Below are 18,625 nucleotides of genomic sequence, written 5' to 3'. Positions count from 1 at the left end.
GTACATGTAAGCCTATGTTTGTCTGTAACTTATTTTGACTGCTTTGGCAAAAGTAGGCTATGGGTGGTGTCTGATTAATAAAGTAAGAACATAATGTGTCAAGCTATTTATTTGTGCAGCACTTTGCAAAATATAAAACTTGTTTTTCGACTGAACTTGGTAGCTCCACCTATTTCTCTGGTCACGGGCTGCCAGGCCTTTATGCAGCATTCTCTTTTCTCATACAAAACCTTTTCAGACAGCTGCAGTTCAATCCTTGAAGCACAGCTGCAAGGATTCTCACAAGGAACAAAGTAATCTTTTTAACACATTCTGAGATCCGCATAGTCTTTCCCAGTCTACTGCAGATTTTTAAAATAGAACTGCTTGCAGGTGAATCTGAACATGTTAGGACATTCTTACCACAACAACACAGTAGCCCAATCTCCTGCTTATAGCCTCACCTTAAACCTTCACTTTACATTTAGTCAGAACATTTAAACTTCAATCAATTGTTATGACTTGACTGCTTTTAGGCTATTTAAACATATGCATTCAAATTATATTTATTTATTTGGCAAACATTGTTATCCAAAGCAGTGTGTGTGTGTGTGTGTGTGTGTGTGTGTGTGTGTGTGTGTGTGTGTGTGTGAGTGGCTTGCGTATTTCCGTCAATGATAGATTATTTCAAGGGCCAGAGGTCCGAGATCAGGCTACAATTAACACGCCTATCCTACCCTGCTCTCCTTGTCACACCACCACACATCTCGTCAACTCAGCACTGAAAGAGCAAGAAGTTCGATTCTCGGCCAAACCGCATAATTCAACGTTCCACGTTAACCGCGCACTTCAGAACAGATTATTCTTAGAGTGAATCAGTCGACGAGGGGAAAAAATACGAACAGTAGACCGAGGAGAGAGGGGGGATTTCATGGCCATTTTCGCATCTGGTGCAGAAATAGTAGGGTTTTCCGCACTGTAACGCATTGCAGGATGGAGGACTGAAGTGGGAACAATCAGGAGGTATTCTCCGAATAGTTGACAAACCCTACAGCCTGAGAGTGAACTGTTCGAGGAATATAGCCTATTAGAAAATTATAATCGATCGCAATGGCCTGAAAAGTTATAATAGACGTACAAGAAAGCATTAATGGTAGCCCGATGCTAAGAGTTCGTGAATGCCATAGACTGATCATTGCCAGCACCCCACTTGCACTTGCCGCTCGGACAGTCTCTGAATTTCAACGGAGCATACATTTCATTGCTGATTAAGCGGAGTGGAAATAATGAGATTCGGTCTAATTATTTGCCTCTTTGGAACAGGTAAGATACATTCTAGTTAGCTAGTTAGGCTATGATGTTAATATCGCAATAAAAAGCGTAATATCATTGACTGCTCTATGGATTGCGGTAGGCATATCAACATCAACATTTGTTGTGGTGTGGATATCTATAAAAGACGATAGCGCATAGGCCTTTTGTGTGTTCGTAACTTAGAGGGATGTGAACAATAACATGTAAAGCTTGTATTTTGAGTTTCCTTGAAGTTTGCTCTGCCACAGCCTGCTCACGAGGACACGGGCAGCCTACGACCTCGCGATTGGTCCCGGTACGGACCGGTAGGATATTTCTATTCTGGTCGCGTTTGTCCAAGGCTATTGAAAACAATGAAGAGAGATCCATGCAAAAGACGCGCTCCTGTTTCATTAGCTGATATCCCTCCTTTTTAGTAAACACTGCCTCCTGACCTAAATTAAGATTTATCTTAATTCTTAGAGAATAACAACACTGATTACTAATGGTGCATATATATCATTTTTTCCTTAGACCTTATTGTGATTAATTGTAGGCCCAGATTGCGTGAATACAATTAAACCCCCTGCAACAATAAATCAAATAAGGATAATGCAGGCTACAAAAATATTATGTGTAGACTGTTGACTCTTCACATTACAATAGGACAGGCCTACTTGGTGTAAGCTTTTTTTTATCACCTTTTCAGCGCTGTCATGCAGTTTTTTTTGTTTTGTTTGTTTCACTGGTGTGGACCACCCTGTTCAGGCCGACACAAGTACTGGCGAACATATCATTATTGATAATAAGGGTCTGTGGATATTAAAAAAAAAATGGAGTTTTACCATTGAGTTTGACATTAAGAATTGCTCTTTTGGGTGAGACATGAATAGCCTAGTAGAGCGAGATGGAGCTGCCTCATAATTATATTATGTTTTTATTGATTCAGTTTTTATTTCTTTTTTTATTAGCTTAATGTGATAAGTTTATTATGAATGCTGTAGCAGCTGATGTGCTAGAAGGTGGGATAGCCTATACTGCACCTGGTCATTTCACACACAAAATTCTGCCTTGATGTATTTATTTTCTCTGTCATTGGTTATCTAGCATTGTAGGTAGGATGTGTGCTGCATTCTTATTATATGTATGTATGTATGTATGTATGTATCATGGGCGTAGGTTTAGGGTGGGACGCTAAGGACTAGTCCCAATCAATATTTTAAGATGACAAAATTGTCCCCACCAATATTTTAGCGAACTCCTCTGTGCTTTTTGGACCTTTCCGACGGCCAGGACGTCAGTAAAATTTGATTGGCTGAAACCGAAGGGGGGTATCTGACACGCACAACAGCGTGTCAGATAATCTAGGTCTACTTCACTTTGTGGTGACACTGCCAGAAAAGCGAGAGAGTGTGTTATCGGAGATGTCTACCAATACATAGCCTAACCCAAAAAAAGCCAGTTTAAAACATTTTAATATTCCCTTTGCTCTTAAGCATGCACATTTTGCCCCCTTTCGTGCTTTGTAGATCAGCTGTGCAAAGAAGATAAGGCACATTCGAAGCTTTTTGTCTAAGTAGGCAAAATAACTAGACATAGGCCTACAAACTGGCAACTGGTGACCAGGCTTTTAAATGCAGATTTTACTGTGCTGTTAGCTGTTAGGTTAGGATATTACCCAGGATATTGTCACAGCTAAACCTAGTTTCTGTAATCTTTCAAGCAAAGTTAGGAGTCATGTTGAATAAGGGTGTGCCGCACAGACAGTGGCACAGACAGTCGCATAGCATCAAATAGAAGAGACCATCACTAACTGTTACAGTAATTGGGCTACCAATCTTGCAGTCTCAATAAACAATGGATCCGAGACATTTTCCTTATCCTATATTCTGTTTATGTAGGCTAATGTATTTGTGAATAGCCTGCACAACGCAAAGAAATAAAATATAAACTATGGTGCATTTCCATACTCATATAAATGAACATTGCAGATACATCTCTTCTATGATCTCATCCCAGAAAGATTTTCTTTGTCTTGTTAGTTTTTTGAACATTTATTTTATCTAATGACATAGCAAACAATGAATTGAATCCACATATCCTTGCACTTGCAAAAACGATTTTCCACAAGCCTAAAACTGTGAGACTGAAAGCTAATTGCGTTCACGTTCTTCTTAAAGTGACAGACGCTCAATTATGATTTTGATGATATTAAAGACAAGTAAAGCCTTATAATTTAAATATCAATATGAAGTATTCCAATTACTAAATATGTTTAGCTATTAGTAATTATGCAGATCATAAAATACTATAAATAATTAACAATATAAAGTTTATGAATTAAAAAAATATTAAATAGAAACATATGACAACCATCACTTTGTGTGTGTGTGTGTGTGTGTGTGTGTGTGTGTGTGTGTGTGTGTGTGTGTGTGTGTGTGGAGGGTCAATCGAATTCTATGATTGCCACTGATGTGAATGATCACACAAACCAAATCAAATTTTGAAAAATCGCAAAAGAATTGAAATCGAACATGTTGTAGATTTTTATTTACATAATTACAATGCATGAAAATGCACTGTTCCGCTATCCGAAGTCTTCTTCTTCTCAACTATGACTCCCGCCAACTGTTTCCTCTGCCCACATCTAAATAAAAGTTTGTTTTGCATTTTATGTTCATATATGTTTTGCATTTTCATGCACTGGTAAATTCCTCGAAATTACATTTTCTAGTTACTAGGTTGTTGCCTTTTCTATCCAGAAGGTGGCAGTTCAGGATAAGAAATTAAGCAGTTCAAGTTTGGGTAGAATAATATTAAACTAAACAGTAGGAAAACGAGACAAAGAAAAGCAGCATAGCCTACAAGTGCAAACGGAAATGTAATGTGTGAAGTTATTGGAATGGAAATAAATGTATCCACCTTCAACATAGTTTTGAAGACATTTTGTTTCAAGTGTGCAACAAATGTAGTCAATTTAGTAAGGGAGTTTGTCAGTTAGTTAGTTAATCGGTCATAGGGTTGGCTAAGCAAATACTAGGCTACGTTAGCAAAGTTAACTTTGACCAGGCTGGCAGCTAGCATTATTATCATCAAGAGGTGTGCTGCTAACTTGTACCTCCATAATTGCTTTGCATTGAGGTGATACTTCAGACTTGACGAACTCCTATGGTAGGCAACGGAAATTCCTTACTGCAGACATAGTAGATTGATGCTCCTGTCAACAGGATTGGTCTGGTCGTTGTTTTTAAAAGGTAGCCTATAAATGCTAAATGTTTTAATCAAGGCAGTGCTTTCTCGTCTGCCTCCTTCACTCATATAGTCAGACCGCACTGTGTCAAATGTCACTATGAAATGCGATTAATCAGCTTTAATTTTTTTAATGTGTTAATATTTCTGTAATTAATTAAGCGAAATTAACGCGTTATTTTGACAGCCCTAATAGATCATTACTATCCTCATTAAGCATAAGCTAATGGTAATAATAAATATTAGTATCAACATAAAATATACATATGAAAATAATTCAGTTTCAGTTTCATATTAACAAAACCATGAACATCGACATACAAACCATACCTCTGTAAGAAAATGAATTCAATAAATATAAGGTGAACAGATCAGTCTTTAAACATTTCTTGAAAGTCCCCAAACTATTGCAAGAATGCTGAACACTAGGCAATTAATTCCACCAATAAGGAATCCGAAAACAGTCTTGATTGTGACCTCTTAGCATTAAAGGAAAATTCCGGTTAATTTTCGCTTGATCCTTGTTGATCGAGGTCACTGAGTAGGGCTACTGTGGGTATGAAATCAAATGAAAACTAGAAATGCAATTCCGAGGAATTACACGAGGGGATGCAGTCTGCTGGTTAGGGTGTTGGTGGGGCTGTTGAGCTTGCTGCTAGCTGGTTGGTAGGGTAATTGTGATACATGCAAAGGTGCTTTTGGAGTAACCAAATTTGAATCTTGTGTGACATGGCATTATTCAGATATCACACTCAAGGTGTTTTTGACCTTGACATTTGACCTTCAACCTCCAACTTCAACTCACTTCATCTTTGAGTCCATAAAAACACTCGTACCAAATTTGAAGCATGTACGCCAAGCCGTTCTGGAGATATAATGCTGAATGCATGAGATATGGCTGGGACTTTTATTTTGACACACAGGAAACACTTTAACAGGATGTGTAGTTCAGGTAGAGCTAGATTGTATGCTTAGAAGCTGAGACAGTTGGAATCCTCACAGGTGACACCTGTGCCAGTGTTCTGATTAGCCTGGGAACTGCTCTGAGAACTACTTAACGAAAGAGCTGGCTCTATTATGACATCACAGCCCCCATTCAAGTCTATGGGGAAAAATACACTTTAATTACAAATATCTCAAAAGTATAAACTTCTCAAAAATGAAAACGGATAGGACAGTAAAGCCTTGAAGATCTAACGGAACGGTGTTCCAAACCAAATTTGTAATGTTAAGCGGTTTGGGCTGAATAAGCTGCGACAAAAAAAAGGTAAAAAGAAAAATAACTAGAAATGCAATTCCGAGGAATTACACGAGGGGATGCAATCTGCTGGTTAGGGTGTTGGTAGGGCTGTTGACCTTGTGATACCTGCAAAGGTGCTTTTGGAGTAACCAAATTTGAATCTTGTGTGACATGGCATTCTTGAGATATAACACTCAAGGTGTTTTTGACCTTGACATTTGACCTTCAACCTCCAACATCAATTCACTTCATCTTTGAGTCCATAAAAACACTCGTATCAAATTTGAAGCATGTACGTCAAGCCGTTCTGGAGATATAATGCTGAATGCATGAGATATGGCTGGGACTTTTATTTTGACACACAGGAAACACTTTAACAGGATGTGTAGTTCAGGTAGAGCTAGATTGTATGCTTAGAGGCTGAGACAGTTGTATTCCTCACAGGTGACACCTGTGCCAGTGTTCTGATTAGCCTGGGAACTGCTCTGAGAACTACTTAACGAGCGCAGCTGGCTCTATTATGACATCACAGCCCCCATTCAAGTCTATGGGGGAAAAATACACTTTTAATTACAAATATCTCAAAAAGTATAAACTTCTCAAAAATGAAAAACGGATAGGACGGTAAAGCCTTGGAAGATCTACGGAACGGTGTTTGAACCAAATTTGTACGTTAAGCGGTTTGGGCTGAATAGCTTAGTTTAGCATAGTTTAGTTTTATTTGACTGTTGTGTATGACTTTAAACAGGGTGTGTACTGCTTTAACAATAGTAAAGTACTGGGCTTCACTCAGCATGATAATCCAGCTTCTCTAATGCTGATGTTTTGACAAGCACATTTTGTTCTTCCATCGCAAATGACTCCTCTACCTTTCCTGCCTGCATCCTTTCTGTTTTTGTTGTTCAAAAGCCGTTTTATACTACGTCCTGCGATTGACAACTTGATTGACAACATTGTGATAAGTAGGCTAATAACTTTGCAGAGTTAACTTGAATGCATCAATTTTAAACAAAGTTGTGTACTGTAGGCTATGGCACACCAGTTGTAGTCTGCATGAACAGTCCACTAGTGTTTTGATTTGCGAAGGGGAGGTGCGGGCTGAAGCCAACCTGCGGAGAGTGATGCAGGGGAGAGAATGCATGTTCTCCCCTACCCACATCTCTACAATGAAATAATTTATCTAGGCTAATCTATATTTAAAATTCAGTTCAGTTATTCAGTAACTGTAATTAATTACTGAAATTTGAATTGTTACCTTACTTCTTTAGCCTACCCAGTTAAGTAATTAAATTACAGGAATGCGTTACTTTGTAACTTCTTACCCCCAAAACTGTCAGTTAGTGTAGCAAAAAGCAAGTATGTTGGCTTTCTCTGTAATGACCCACTGCTTAAAACATTTTTGCTTAGCTCAAGAGATATGTTTTCCTTAACCAAATAATCAGTGTTGATATACACCAATGATAACCCAGATAACTTTCAATCATGTAAAGGTTCTCAGCTACATTACCCCCTCTCCCTCACCTCTCTGTTTGCTTGCCTTTACATTCTAAGCTGTGTGATTGTTCTAAGCTGCTTTTAGTTTGAAGGAATTGGGGTAGGGGTGGGGGAGTGGAGTCCATTTTGATTAGGATTTAAAGAAATCCTCCCAGCAGATTACAGAAAGAGTAGTTTTAAGACATGAACACTGCTTTCTCTTATACACTATAACGGTTGAAGAGATTTACTAGGTCAGATGGATCACAGACTTATAAAAAGGAACTGTAGAATATGTTTATTACAACGAAAGAGAGGGGAATCTAAGGGTCTAAGACCCAAGTGTTTCCAGGTACATTGATATGAACAAATTTCAGTGATGACAAATTCAAACATCCAGGGACCCTTTCCCAAAAGCAATATGAATTTATAGTCCACAGAATCCAGCTTACAAATCATTACAGGTTTTTTAACCATTTCTTTAAAAAGCATCTAGATAGATATCTTAGGTACTAGGAGTAGTTTTAGACAGCTTCAGTCAGGTCCATAAGTAGGCCTATTTGGACACAATTTTGCCTCTGTTTAACCCCACAGAATGGAAGTTAAACAAAGCAATCAAGATGTGATTGAAGTGTACTTTTAGCTTAAACAGCTAAGGCCAACAGTTAAACAGACTGTTGGCCTGGGTGCACAAAAGTTCAGGAGGATTGAAACATCACAATCAAATATGAGACCCTTATCAGCATGTAGGCTACAAGAGAAGGAGTAAACTAAAAGAGCACAAATAGCCTTGGACACCACACAAACACACACACACTAACCAATAGCCTACTGGTTCTTACCTTCAGGCCAGTGATACAGATCACTCACCTTCAGGACTAAGAGACCATGTCAAGTTTTGTGCCTGCATCCACCAGATTCTACACTATTTTTTAACTGTTATTTTTGTTATTAAACATGGTGTGGTCAAAAATTCCAGGTACTCTCAAGTGTGAGAAAATACTGCAGGTTTATTCACAACGCCAGGGGCAAGTTAGTCTACCAGCAACAGCACATTACAGTAGGCCTATCAAACCCAAAGCCCCATATAATACATGTTAACTTACCAACTTACTTAGCCTGATGAGCCAGACCTACATTAAAATGTAGGGTCTGGGCACTCACCGTTCGCAGCGCTCAGTCCGAGGGGCAGGATAATCGGTTGTCTTTCAAATTCCCTCTGCACGCAATAGGACAGCGCTATGAGTCCTATGCGTTTTTTCCACCAGCAGAGCTACAGTAGTTGGCTAGTTCAAACTTTTGCCAACTTAAAAAAAGCTTAACTCGTGTCACACTGTTCGCCAACAGCAACATCCATCTTCTTTGTTTTCAAGTAGCAGGGGATTCAAGCCAAACCGTTGCAACTCTGCCATCAATCATTATGTTAAGCCCGCTTGACGACTCTATACACGATTTGATTGGCCTGATATAAGTTTAATTTTTTGAGCTCACAAGCCAACGGAGAGTTGCTAGACTAGCCCTGGCAGCAAATTTAATTTGCTGCCGCTAGGGTGCGTCTAGATTTCTAGGCTATTACTTACTGCTATTGCATTATATTTTGTTAATTATCCAAAAGTTCTACCACAGTGGTATGTTATATGCATGTCACTCCCAATGACTGTTGCCTCACGTTTAGATGAGCAAAGCACAAGCAGAAAAAAGTGAGGCTTCTAAAAATGCAAGATGCTCAGAGATAAGAATAGTTCTTTTGAGGTTGTGTTTTTTTTTGTTTTTTTGTTTGTGTTCAACAATGGGTCAGCTAAGCTAAGTAAGGGAGCTAGCTATTTCGCTAAATATACTGTATCATAGCAACAACATGTACAGTACTCACTCAGGGTACATTTGTAAATTCAATCTGACACTCTGAAAGTAGAATAACGCTCTGAAGTTCGAAAAAGATGAGCGTTCTAACTCCCTGTGAATTTACAAACGGTTATTTGGGATTACAGACAGTATGGTTTACAATATGGACGCCACTACAGCACTTGTGAAACAGGGTTTATGTGTCATTCAGAACTAAATTCCACTAATGCAAGAGCTTCTTGACAATGATGATGAGGAACACTGTGTGAGCAATTATTTTAACCTACTAAATAACAACAGTTAGCTTGTAATGTCAACTCGAAAGCATTAGCAGTAGCACTAGCCTGCTACAATCTATTCTCTTTCAACCTATGGTGTGACATCACGCTCTGCCACTCCGTCTCTTCAGCTGGAGTGCCCAGAGGAGAGTACGTTCTGGACGCTCGAGAGTGTGATGCTCTGAATAAAAGAACGATAATTCTATCCACCGAATTTACGAACGGTTAAAAAGATTCAGAGTGTGCTCGGAGCGCTCGGGGTGGCAATTTACGAACGCACCCTCAATTTCCATCTGGAATATTTGTAACACTCACTACTTTGGAAAACTTGTGTTTTGGAGATGAAAAAAGCTTGTCAGTGGCATACAGTAGGCCTATCAATTCTCAGTGCAGCAAAGATAGACGTTGACTGGACAATGCTATTTTAAAATGTAATTTCCTGGTGGCTGTTGTATCCCAAGATCTTTGGGTTCTGAATGAATATGGTTACATACCTCACATACATTCTGGACTTCTGGTGTAGTAGGCTGTTGTAAACTTATGGCAAACTATTGGTTCTTTTGGTTTTTATGGTTCTTTTCTTTGCTACAAGTTTGCCCGAATGTGTGCTGTTTGTAGCAAGTTTGCTGCAAGTTCATATTTTTTTTACATTTCTGGATACAGGAACATAAGCTACATCAAGTAAAACAGTTGAGTAATAATTGTAATTATAGAAATATCAGAATTAGGCAAATTTGTCACCAGAAGTTCACTAAAAGTTTGCCATTACTGGCACACTGTGATGACAAAACTGGCGATTGCCACTAGGCCTACTGGCAAATTTGTCATCAGAGGTTCACTGGAAGATTGCCTGGCTTTACTGGCTAACTGTGGCAGCAATTCATTGGCCAACATTTTCCAGTGAACTCATTTGTTTGTCACAAATCACCCACAAGTTTGCCGCAACCATTTTGTTTTTGCAAGGGAGTGTGAATGGTATGAGGAGCTTTAGTGCCTTTTGTGGCATCTTCTCCTTGGTGAATGTATAATTTCCAGTGCCTCTGTCTCTTTTGCCACTTTCACTGTTGTGAGTTGGTTGGGCAGATCTTCTCTGTGGGAGGATGTTTGGCAGCACAGGGGGATCTGGACTGACCTGAGAGGGGAGTTTAGTTCTTTTGTGGTTCTATGAGTTCTGTGAGTGAGTACAACTGCTTTTGAAGACACTGAAGTGTATTGTCTGTTACTGTCTCTTATATCTCCTCTGACTGCTGAGACCTTTCTTTTGTAGCTGTCCCTTTCCTCTTCAGCAGGTCAGCTGAAGCAGTAACTTTCTAGCTGCAAGTCTTTGATCAACATTATAAAATATGCCATTTCTCTTGTATTGTGCCTCATTCTCTGCGTGTTGCTTTGAAACAAGTTCTCTGAATTGGATTGAATAACTCAATCTTGGAAAAGTGTTATTTTATAATATCTAGCAAGAGTTGTAGACAGAGGCTGGACATGCTTTGATGGACAGAGGTAATTTTCCTAATGAAGGGCATTCTCCTCTGAGGACTCACACATATTGTTTCTTCTATGACTCTTCTGTATGTTGATTCATGGCCTGTGTTTTAAAAGTAGGGAAGTTTGCTTGAAACGGTCTTATTTTATCTGGATGGATTTGCTATATTTCATATTTAACTATACACATTCAGTAGGAATACCCGTGGGACCAGTGTAACAGCAAGAGTAGAGGACACTGATTACCAGGTATATCAAAGCCAAAGCTTGTGTTAGTTTCTGCATTTTATATTTTGTATAATCTGTTGCTTTATTAATTGCTTTTTTTTTATGAATTGCTTTTTTGTATAATCTATTGCTTAATGTTAAGGTCTTGTTTTAACCCTGCTTGTCTTGTCATGATTGGCCACTGAATTTAGCAAGTGGAGGACATCTAAGTTATACAGAAAAAGACAAGTAAAAAACACACATGAGGGTTAATGGCAGTATTTAATATGGCAGTATTTAATATGGTTAAATGCAGATTTAGGTAGAAAATTATTGAGGTGGTGTACATTAACTGAGTGATGTTGATTGAATGAATCTATATAAACTTGGAAAACCCATTTTTCACAAAAGTGAACAAAAATAAGCCAAGGTGGATTGTCTGAGAAAGAGGGTGGCCCTGCTCGAGAGAAAATATCCACCTCTTGGGGCCATAGACAAGCAGCTTTTAAGGGGCTGTTAATCTTGCATTTAGTGGGATTGGTTGGAAAGGAACATGCCTATTAAAAGGACAACACAGGGTGACAATAGTCTTTGACACAGCACCATATGTTACTCTACACCCTCCCCCTTGCTTGCCTGTTTAAAATGCCCCCCTACTTCTGGGGGGATCTGAGAAGCCCTTTTCATCTGAAGTTTCAACCATCATTACTGATACCACTCTGATAGCCTACTTAAATACATTCAAAGTGACGTAGAAAGACAGAGCTGTTTAGGGACATTTTCAGAAATGGTTCTTATGAAACAACCTGTCCCCAAAACCCATCATCTTATACACTGTGACACTACCAGAATATTTCCAAAAATACTTTGTCACTTGGGAAATATTACTGTGTACACACTACACTCTTATTAAGTTGTCCAGTCAAGCAGTACCTAAGAAGACAGGAAATATGAGCACTCACTTCACTATGTGTTTTGCATCCCTGTGCAGCAAATTAAATTTACATATAAATTAAGATTAGATACATTTACACTATAATGTCCCCTGGATTAAGATCCAGGTTTAACATTAGAATAGATTGGTGTACAAAATGTACAAAATGACCTGATGGCCCAGGGAAAGAAACTGTTTTTAAAAGCCTGTCAGGGGGCAGAGGTTGATATTCTTTGTGCAAAACATGCAAGGTATCATATGATATGGTTAGGGCTGGTGTTAAGGGTAGACGTGGTCGAGGCGTTGTGAGGTGGATGTTAAAGCACTGAGATCTCAAGTAGCAAGATGGTTATTTATTTTTTCCAATTAAGGCCGATGGGCAAAAATAATTAAGAAAAGGTTTAACAAAAACAAAATAATAATAAAAAAATACTTTCAATAAACAAAGCAAACTGACATGATAGTCAAAAACAATAATTCAATACCAAATTGTCGACAATAGACTAATTGCAGTCAATAACAGTTAGAACACTAGACTTACGTCTCTTCACCATTCCTTCCCCAATAGATTGAATCCCCCAGTATAAATAGGCCTGAACATTACCTTCCAATTGGACCAATCCAATACAATAAAAACCATCAGGGGTGTTTACAGGCCAAAATATAACTAAGCTAAAAACAGCACAAAATAACACATTCTAACTAACTAGAAAATAAATTAATACATTTAAACTTAATTGCTCATGTTTGGCATAACCAAACAGTACCCAACAGCTAAATAATATTTTATTACATTTTAATTACAACACGGGTGAACTTCCGGTTAACCCAGGAAGCCTCAACGTGTTTTTAAACAGTGTAAACGCGGTGTCACTCCCCGATGTGAGTCGCTACCGGATGTGAGTCGCGCATGCGTCACTTTGCTACTTTGCGACTACCAGTGCTGTTAGCCACAGAATAATGACATTAGCCTACACAACGTTTGCTAACGTTAGCAATCAAACAATCTTAGATAGCTAAAACATTTTTTAAACAGAAAAGATTGTTTGATTGCTAACGTTAGCAAACGCCATTCAAGTGACAGCCTTTGTTGTGCTTGATTGCTTACTTAGCCTAGCAGCTACTTGCTTACTTGCCAGCAGTGAACAAACTTCATTATGTAGGTCAATTTTTATTGATATTACAGAAGTCTCTCGCTAGCAGGCTACTTCAGCCTCTAATCTAGAACTGACATTAGAGATCATGCCGTGAAAATGTGATGCCTTACGCTAAATAATACATTACTGCTGTGTAGGCTAATGTCATTATTCTGTGGCTAACAGCACTGGTAGTCGCAAAGTAGCATCTGGTAGCGACTCACATCGGGGAGTGACAATGACTAAAGCTAAATAAACGGAACATTTAAGACATGACATAGTGTGATTATTTTAACAGACGTAACGTGATTGAATGGTGAATGTTTTAAACTGTAGGGAGTTGTGGTGTTGTGTGTAGTTTTAGCGCATAGCTCGCCGTAGTGTTTGTGTTTAACTATAGGCCTATATATAACAACTACGGGGGAGCAACGGGGGAAAGGTATGATGAATGACATGTTTGACTGATGAATATAGACGGTATAAGTGTAAACCGAAAACACAGACACATTCAACAAACATACATGTATACATTCAAGCAGACATACATGCAGTGTTTTAAATGAAGGCAGTGCTATGCTGCCGTGACGGTGGCTTATCGCCCCGTCACAGCTGGCCTGAGCATGCTTCTAATAGGGTTTCCTGAAAGGAGTGGGCCACAGGTAGGCCAATACTCTTTTAGCCAATTTTTATTTGATTATATAGTTAAGTTTTATTTTTCACAGATACAGTAAGTTGCTGCCGTACAGCACTACACTCTGAATTACTGATTTAAAAAACAAGGGCATAATCTGGCTACTGGCTCCAAAAGACCTACAAAGAAAATAAATTTGTTGCTGTATTTTTTTGCAATTTGCAAATAAATTTTATATGAGGGACCAACTAGAGATTATCGTCTATCATGACACCCAAGTATTTGTATAAAGAGACTTGCTTGATTTCAACATTATGAATTGTCAATGGGGACAGCTGTCAGTATAATATAATTGCTTCTGTATTAACAGTGTTAATGATAACAGTGTTTCTCTTCTCTAAGAGAAAATTAAAAATAACACATTGACGAGTCTCAGAACTTAGTCACAAAATGGGTACTAACAAAATAAGAACATGATGCAGCAGATCAAGACTCTCTGAGTTTCTGAAATACAGTATCTAATTTGTCTCTACCAATAGCAGTGTTGGTAACGGATACCTGAGTACCTGATACCTACCTGAGTGCTGGTCTCCATGCCATGGTATATACACCCAGGTATAGTCAGGTTGATATAGGGGCTTTTTAGATGTCATTTCAACCTGTGTCAATGTTAATGGCCATTGAGGGGTACCTGGTTTGCTTCTTCTGATGGTGTGCCTCTGAGTTTCTCATTTTGAGTTTCTCTACCCCCAGCTACCCATGCTGCATACTTCTCTCAGCAACCACAGGATGAGATTGTGGTTGCTGGCCAGTCTGTGACCCTTCCATGTGTTATAATTGGATATCAAGGCATGGTACAATGGACCAAAGATGGACTTGCCCTGGGTGGGGAGCGAGATCTGCCTGGTATGATCTAATTATCTCATCCTCATCAAAACAGCATTTTAGAGGTGCAAGCTGGCCCATTTATATTATAATAATGTTGTAATGGACTTACACATTTCTTTCTACAGGTTGGACAAGATATTCCCTGATGGGTGACCCACTACTAGGGGAGCACAGTCTGTTAATTCACTCAGCGGACCTGGCTGATGACGCAACTTATGAGTGTCAGGCCACACAGGCAGCAATACGCTCCCATAAGGCAAAACTCACTGTCATAGGTAAGAAAACTTTGATGTTAAAAAGGTAAAAAGTGTTGGCATTTTATCTGAGTTTCACAATGAAAATAATGAGGAAAATCCGATGTTGAGGGGAAACAAGCATTTATTCTGAGAAGAAAAACATATTCTGAAAAAAGAAATATTCTGAACAGAAACCCATGTGCCACAATTATTGGGCTGCCTGTATTTAATTATTTGTATAACTCAATAATGTAATAATTTCCCAATAATGCAATAACTTCCTATAATGTAATACAAATCTTCTCTTTAATTCCATCAAAAATATAATAAAACCTGATAATGTAATGATATCCCAATATTGTAGGTAATAACTTGGTCAATGTTTTGGCAGCATGTCACAGTTCTGGCCCATACATTGTGTGTCTACCTTTTCTCATGAGGGCAGAGAAGTTGTGTACAGTAGGCCTAGCTTGGATGAAAGCCTAGCACAGCTAGTAACATAGCAAGAGGCTAAAAATTATAACATTTAATTAACATTAGCCTATTTAATTACATGTGTAGGCTAATAGGCTACTCATAAACAGACACCATAGCTGCATTAATCTTTTACTTCTCTCTTCCCCTTCTTTGCTCTTTTTCCTACCTGATGGCTTGACCCTTTCTTGTCCTGTGTTTATTTGGCAATCCAGAATCAAATCACCTATCCCTCAACACCGTCAACAAAATGTCAAAAGGAAACATTCATTTTGGTGTGCAGATTCGTTTTGTATTATTAAAGTGCATGAAAATGCACTGTTCTGTTATCCAAAGTCTTCTTCGTATTACAGTGTATGGAAATGCACTGTACTGTTATCACTGGACTTCGTATTATTATTACAATGCATGAAAATGAATTATGGTTATGGTTCTGGGATTTGGCAGACACCTTTGTCCAAAGCGACATACAATGCAAAACAATATAATACTTAAATTTAACAGGGAACCATTTAAAATGTTGGTCAGACTACATTAAGGAGAATATCAATAATAAACAACAAATGCCAATCAACAGCCTATTGAAAATAAACAATACAATACAAAACCATAACAAAGAAACGCTTAGTAAACTGCTGAACAGATATGACTTTAGACCCCTCTTGAAAGACCCAAAACTATCACAGGAACGGAGAGCACTGGGCGACTCATTCCATCAACAAGGGACCACTAAGGAAAAGAGTCTTGAATTTGACCTAGCGTTTATGGCTGGTCGACACAACATGCGCTCATCAGAAGACCGCAGTGGGTGGTTGGGGATATACATCTTGATCATTAAATTAAGATAGCAGGGAGCAGTCAGCCTCCTATAGGCCTAAGTGAGAGATTTACATTTAATTCTGGCCACCATAGGGAGCCAGTGGAGTAACTAGGAGAGGAGTTACATGTGTTCTCTTTGGCTGATTGAAGACCAGGCGTGCTGCAATTACTACAACAGAATCCAAACCTCAGACATCCCAACCTCAGAGTCATGCCATGTACATGTACACACACACAGTCCCACATGGTGTACAATAATATCCTACTGAAATATGCAAGGTATTCTGTTGACATAGAACACTTCTGTGTCCTGTAGTGCCACCAGCAGACCCAGTAGTGGAAGGAGCCCCTTTGCTCAGACTGAAGGCCCATACCCCATACAACCTCACCTGCCGGGCCTCAGGGGCCAAACCTGCTGCAGAAATCACATGGTACCGAGATGGAGAGATCCAGCACACCTCTTTTTATTCCAAGGTAAAGAGCTATTCTGCAATTGTATCAAAGTATCACATCACATGACACTGAATGAAGGCGCCTGAAAAGGCAATGCTTGCTAGAGGACTACGATCACTAGGTTTGTAATGGTAGAAACATCGTCGGGACATATCTATTTCTTCCAGCAAAAGGTTACATTGATTATAGGATCTGTTTCCTATATTGAATGGGCATTTAATGGCCACCTCTAATAGGTCAGTCCCTCCAGTATTTTACGATATCGCAATTGCAATAATTAACACAAACCAATCCCCACAAATTGTGGGTGACTTGCCGCTTTCTCCAACCACCACAACTTTTCCACTAATTTGGCAAATGACCAGCTTCCTCAGAAATTTCTTCAACCACAGCAGTCCTTAATGCAAAAGTTACAGCCAGATGTCACCACACTCACTTCCATGTTTACGGATGATTCAGACTGGAAACGCTTCCAACACGCTTGTGTGTTGCGAGAAAAATAGGCCTTTCCTATTTCCAGCATGCACACATTTTCAGCGCGGCTCGAACCGCATCCGAGACGTGCGTGTCATGCACGCAGTGTGCACGCTCCAACCTGTTAACATGGGCGCCGAAATGAAAACGGACAGGAAATGCAGCTGACACGCCGTCACCACACATGCGGTGTGAATCAGCCGTTAGTGTTGTGAAGAAGATGCAGACATGGGACACAAACACCTCAGTCTACCAACAAAAATAGATCCCATGCACTTTTTTTTATTCTGCTGACTTTATGTTTCTGTTTATCCAAAGTGACTTACATGAACACTACATTAGTTAAAAATAATAGTTAACAATAATTAACCATAATAGTAATAGTTATAATAACAACAATGCCAATTATAATAATACCAACAATACCAACATATCAACAATGGCAACTAGAAATTCAATTCCTAGGAATTACCAGTGCATGAAAATGCAAAACATATGGTGTAAAATATAGTGTTAAAACAGATGATGTAGATATAATTACAGTGGTTTTGCTTAGGTAGATATGGTTGATGCAATGTTAAATAAAGCTGTTTCTATGGTTGCTAGGGTAATCATGTTTGTTGCTTTGGAAACTGAGGTAGATGCAATTTTAATGGTTGCTATGTTGCTAGGTAGGTGGTGGTTAAATATAGTTGGTTGGAGGCATAGTTAATGATAACTGGCTGAACAGTTTAAATACATACAGATGGTTGAGAGGTTCGGAAAGGTTACCGGTAACATGGTAACTGCCCATGATAGCGCACGTCTGTTTTGTGGTGAAATATTTACGCCTGGTAAAAGCAGGTGTTAATCCAAATTACGGTTAAATGCGTAAAGATGAGGAACTTTCAAAGACAACAGAATTGCTATTCAGAACACCAGTTTTGCGTCTTCGTACTTTATCCAAAGCAACCTTAACTTTCGTTGGGCTTTCGAAGGTCTTACTTTCGCTTTCAAGTAATCCACTTAAACTTGCCTGTTTGCTAGATTTTACCAATCTTCCATAGCCTACCACAAGTAGTTAGAGTAGAACCACTGCTTTTCATTATCTCCCTGCTTGTTGACATCTTATCATGTATTGTATTATTTCATGATCGCTTGATTCGTTTTAATGTTGTCATCAGCGAACTTCATTCAACTGCGCTTGTGATTGAAGTATGCCTTTCAGTTGTGGATGCTAGTAAATTGCGGTAGAGGATGGAGAAAGGTTAGTTTCCAGATGAGCTGCTGGTTTGATAAATACTGCGCACAATGAAGAAGCGCAGCGTATACTATTACTGAACTCGCATAAACAGACGCAGCGTAAAGTGCACTAGTGTTAGTAAATCTACCCCTTAATGTCTTATACAAGCAGGCTGTATGAAACATTGGCTAATTATCTTCAGAATTCTACAACTAAACAATTAAATCTGATTATGCCTCCACCGCCATTAACAACAGTGACATAAAGATTCCAGTCATTTAACTTTTTACAGTTTTTGTACATCTTTTTCCTGTTTTT

At 38.9% G+C, this 18,625-nt stretch overlaps 1 protein-coding gene across 1 annotated transcript in view; it reads left to right on the top strand.

Moving 5' to 3' along the window:
- The first annotated feature begins 701 nt into the window (after window positions 1–701).
- kirrel3l (kirre like nephrin family adhesion molecule 3, like) overlaps window positions 702–18,625 on the top strand; it is a 43,494-nt gene continuing 25,570 nt past the window's right edge. The window contains exons 1-4 of the mRNA XM_048260099.1: window positions 702–1,302; window positions 14,495–14,647; window positions 14,755–14,904; window positions 16,475–16,632. Of these exons, the coding sequence (XP_048116056.1) occupies window positions 1,266–1,302; window positions 14,495–14,647; window positions 14,755–14,904; window positions 16,475–16,632 (498 nt within the window). The 5' untranslated portion in view covers window positions 702–1,265. The remainder of the gene's footprint in view (window positions 1,303–14,494; window positions 14,648–14,754; window positions 14,905–16,474; window positions 16,633–18,625) is intronic.

The sequence above is a fragment of the Alosa alosa genome, chromosome 13 (assembly GCF_017589495.1).
Source record: "Alosa alosa isolate M-15738 ecotype Scorff River chromosome 13, AALO_Geno_1.1, whole genome shotgun sequence".
Lineage (NCBI taxonomy): Eukaryota > Metazoa > Chordata > Actinopteri > Clupeiformes > Clupeidae > Alosa > Alosa alosa.
The sequence above is the reverse complement of the archived record's forward strand: the minus strand, read 5'-3'. Positions and strand labels throughout refer to the sequence as shown.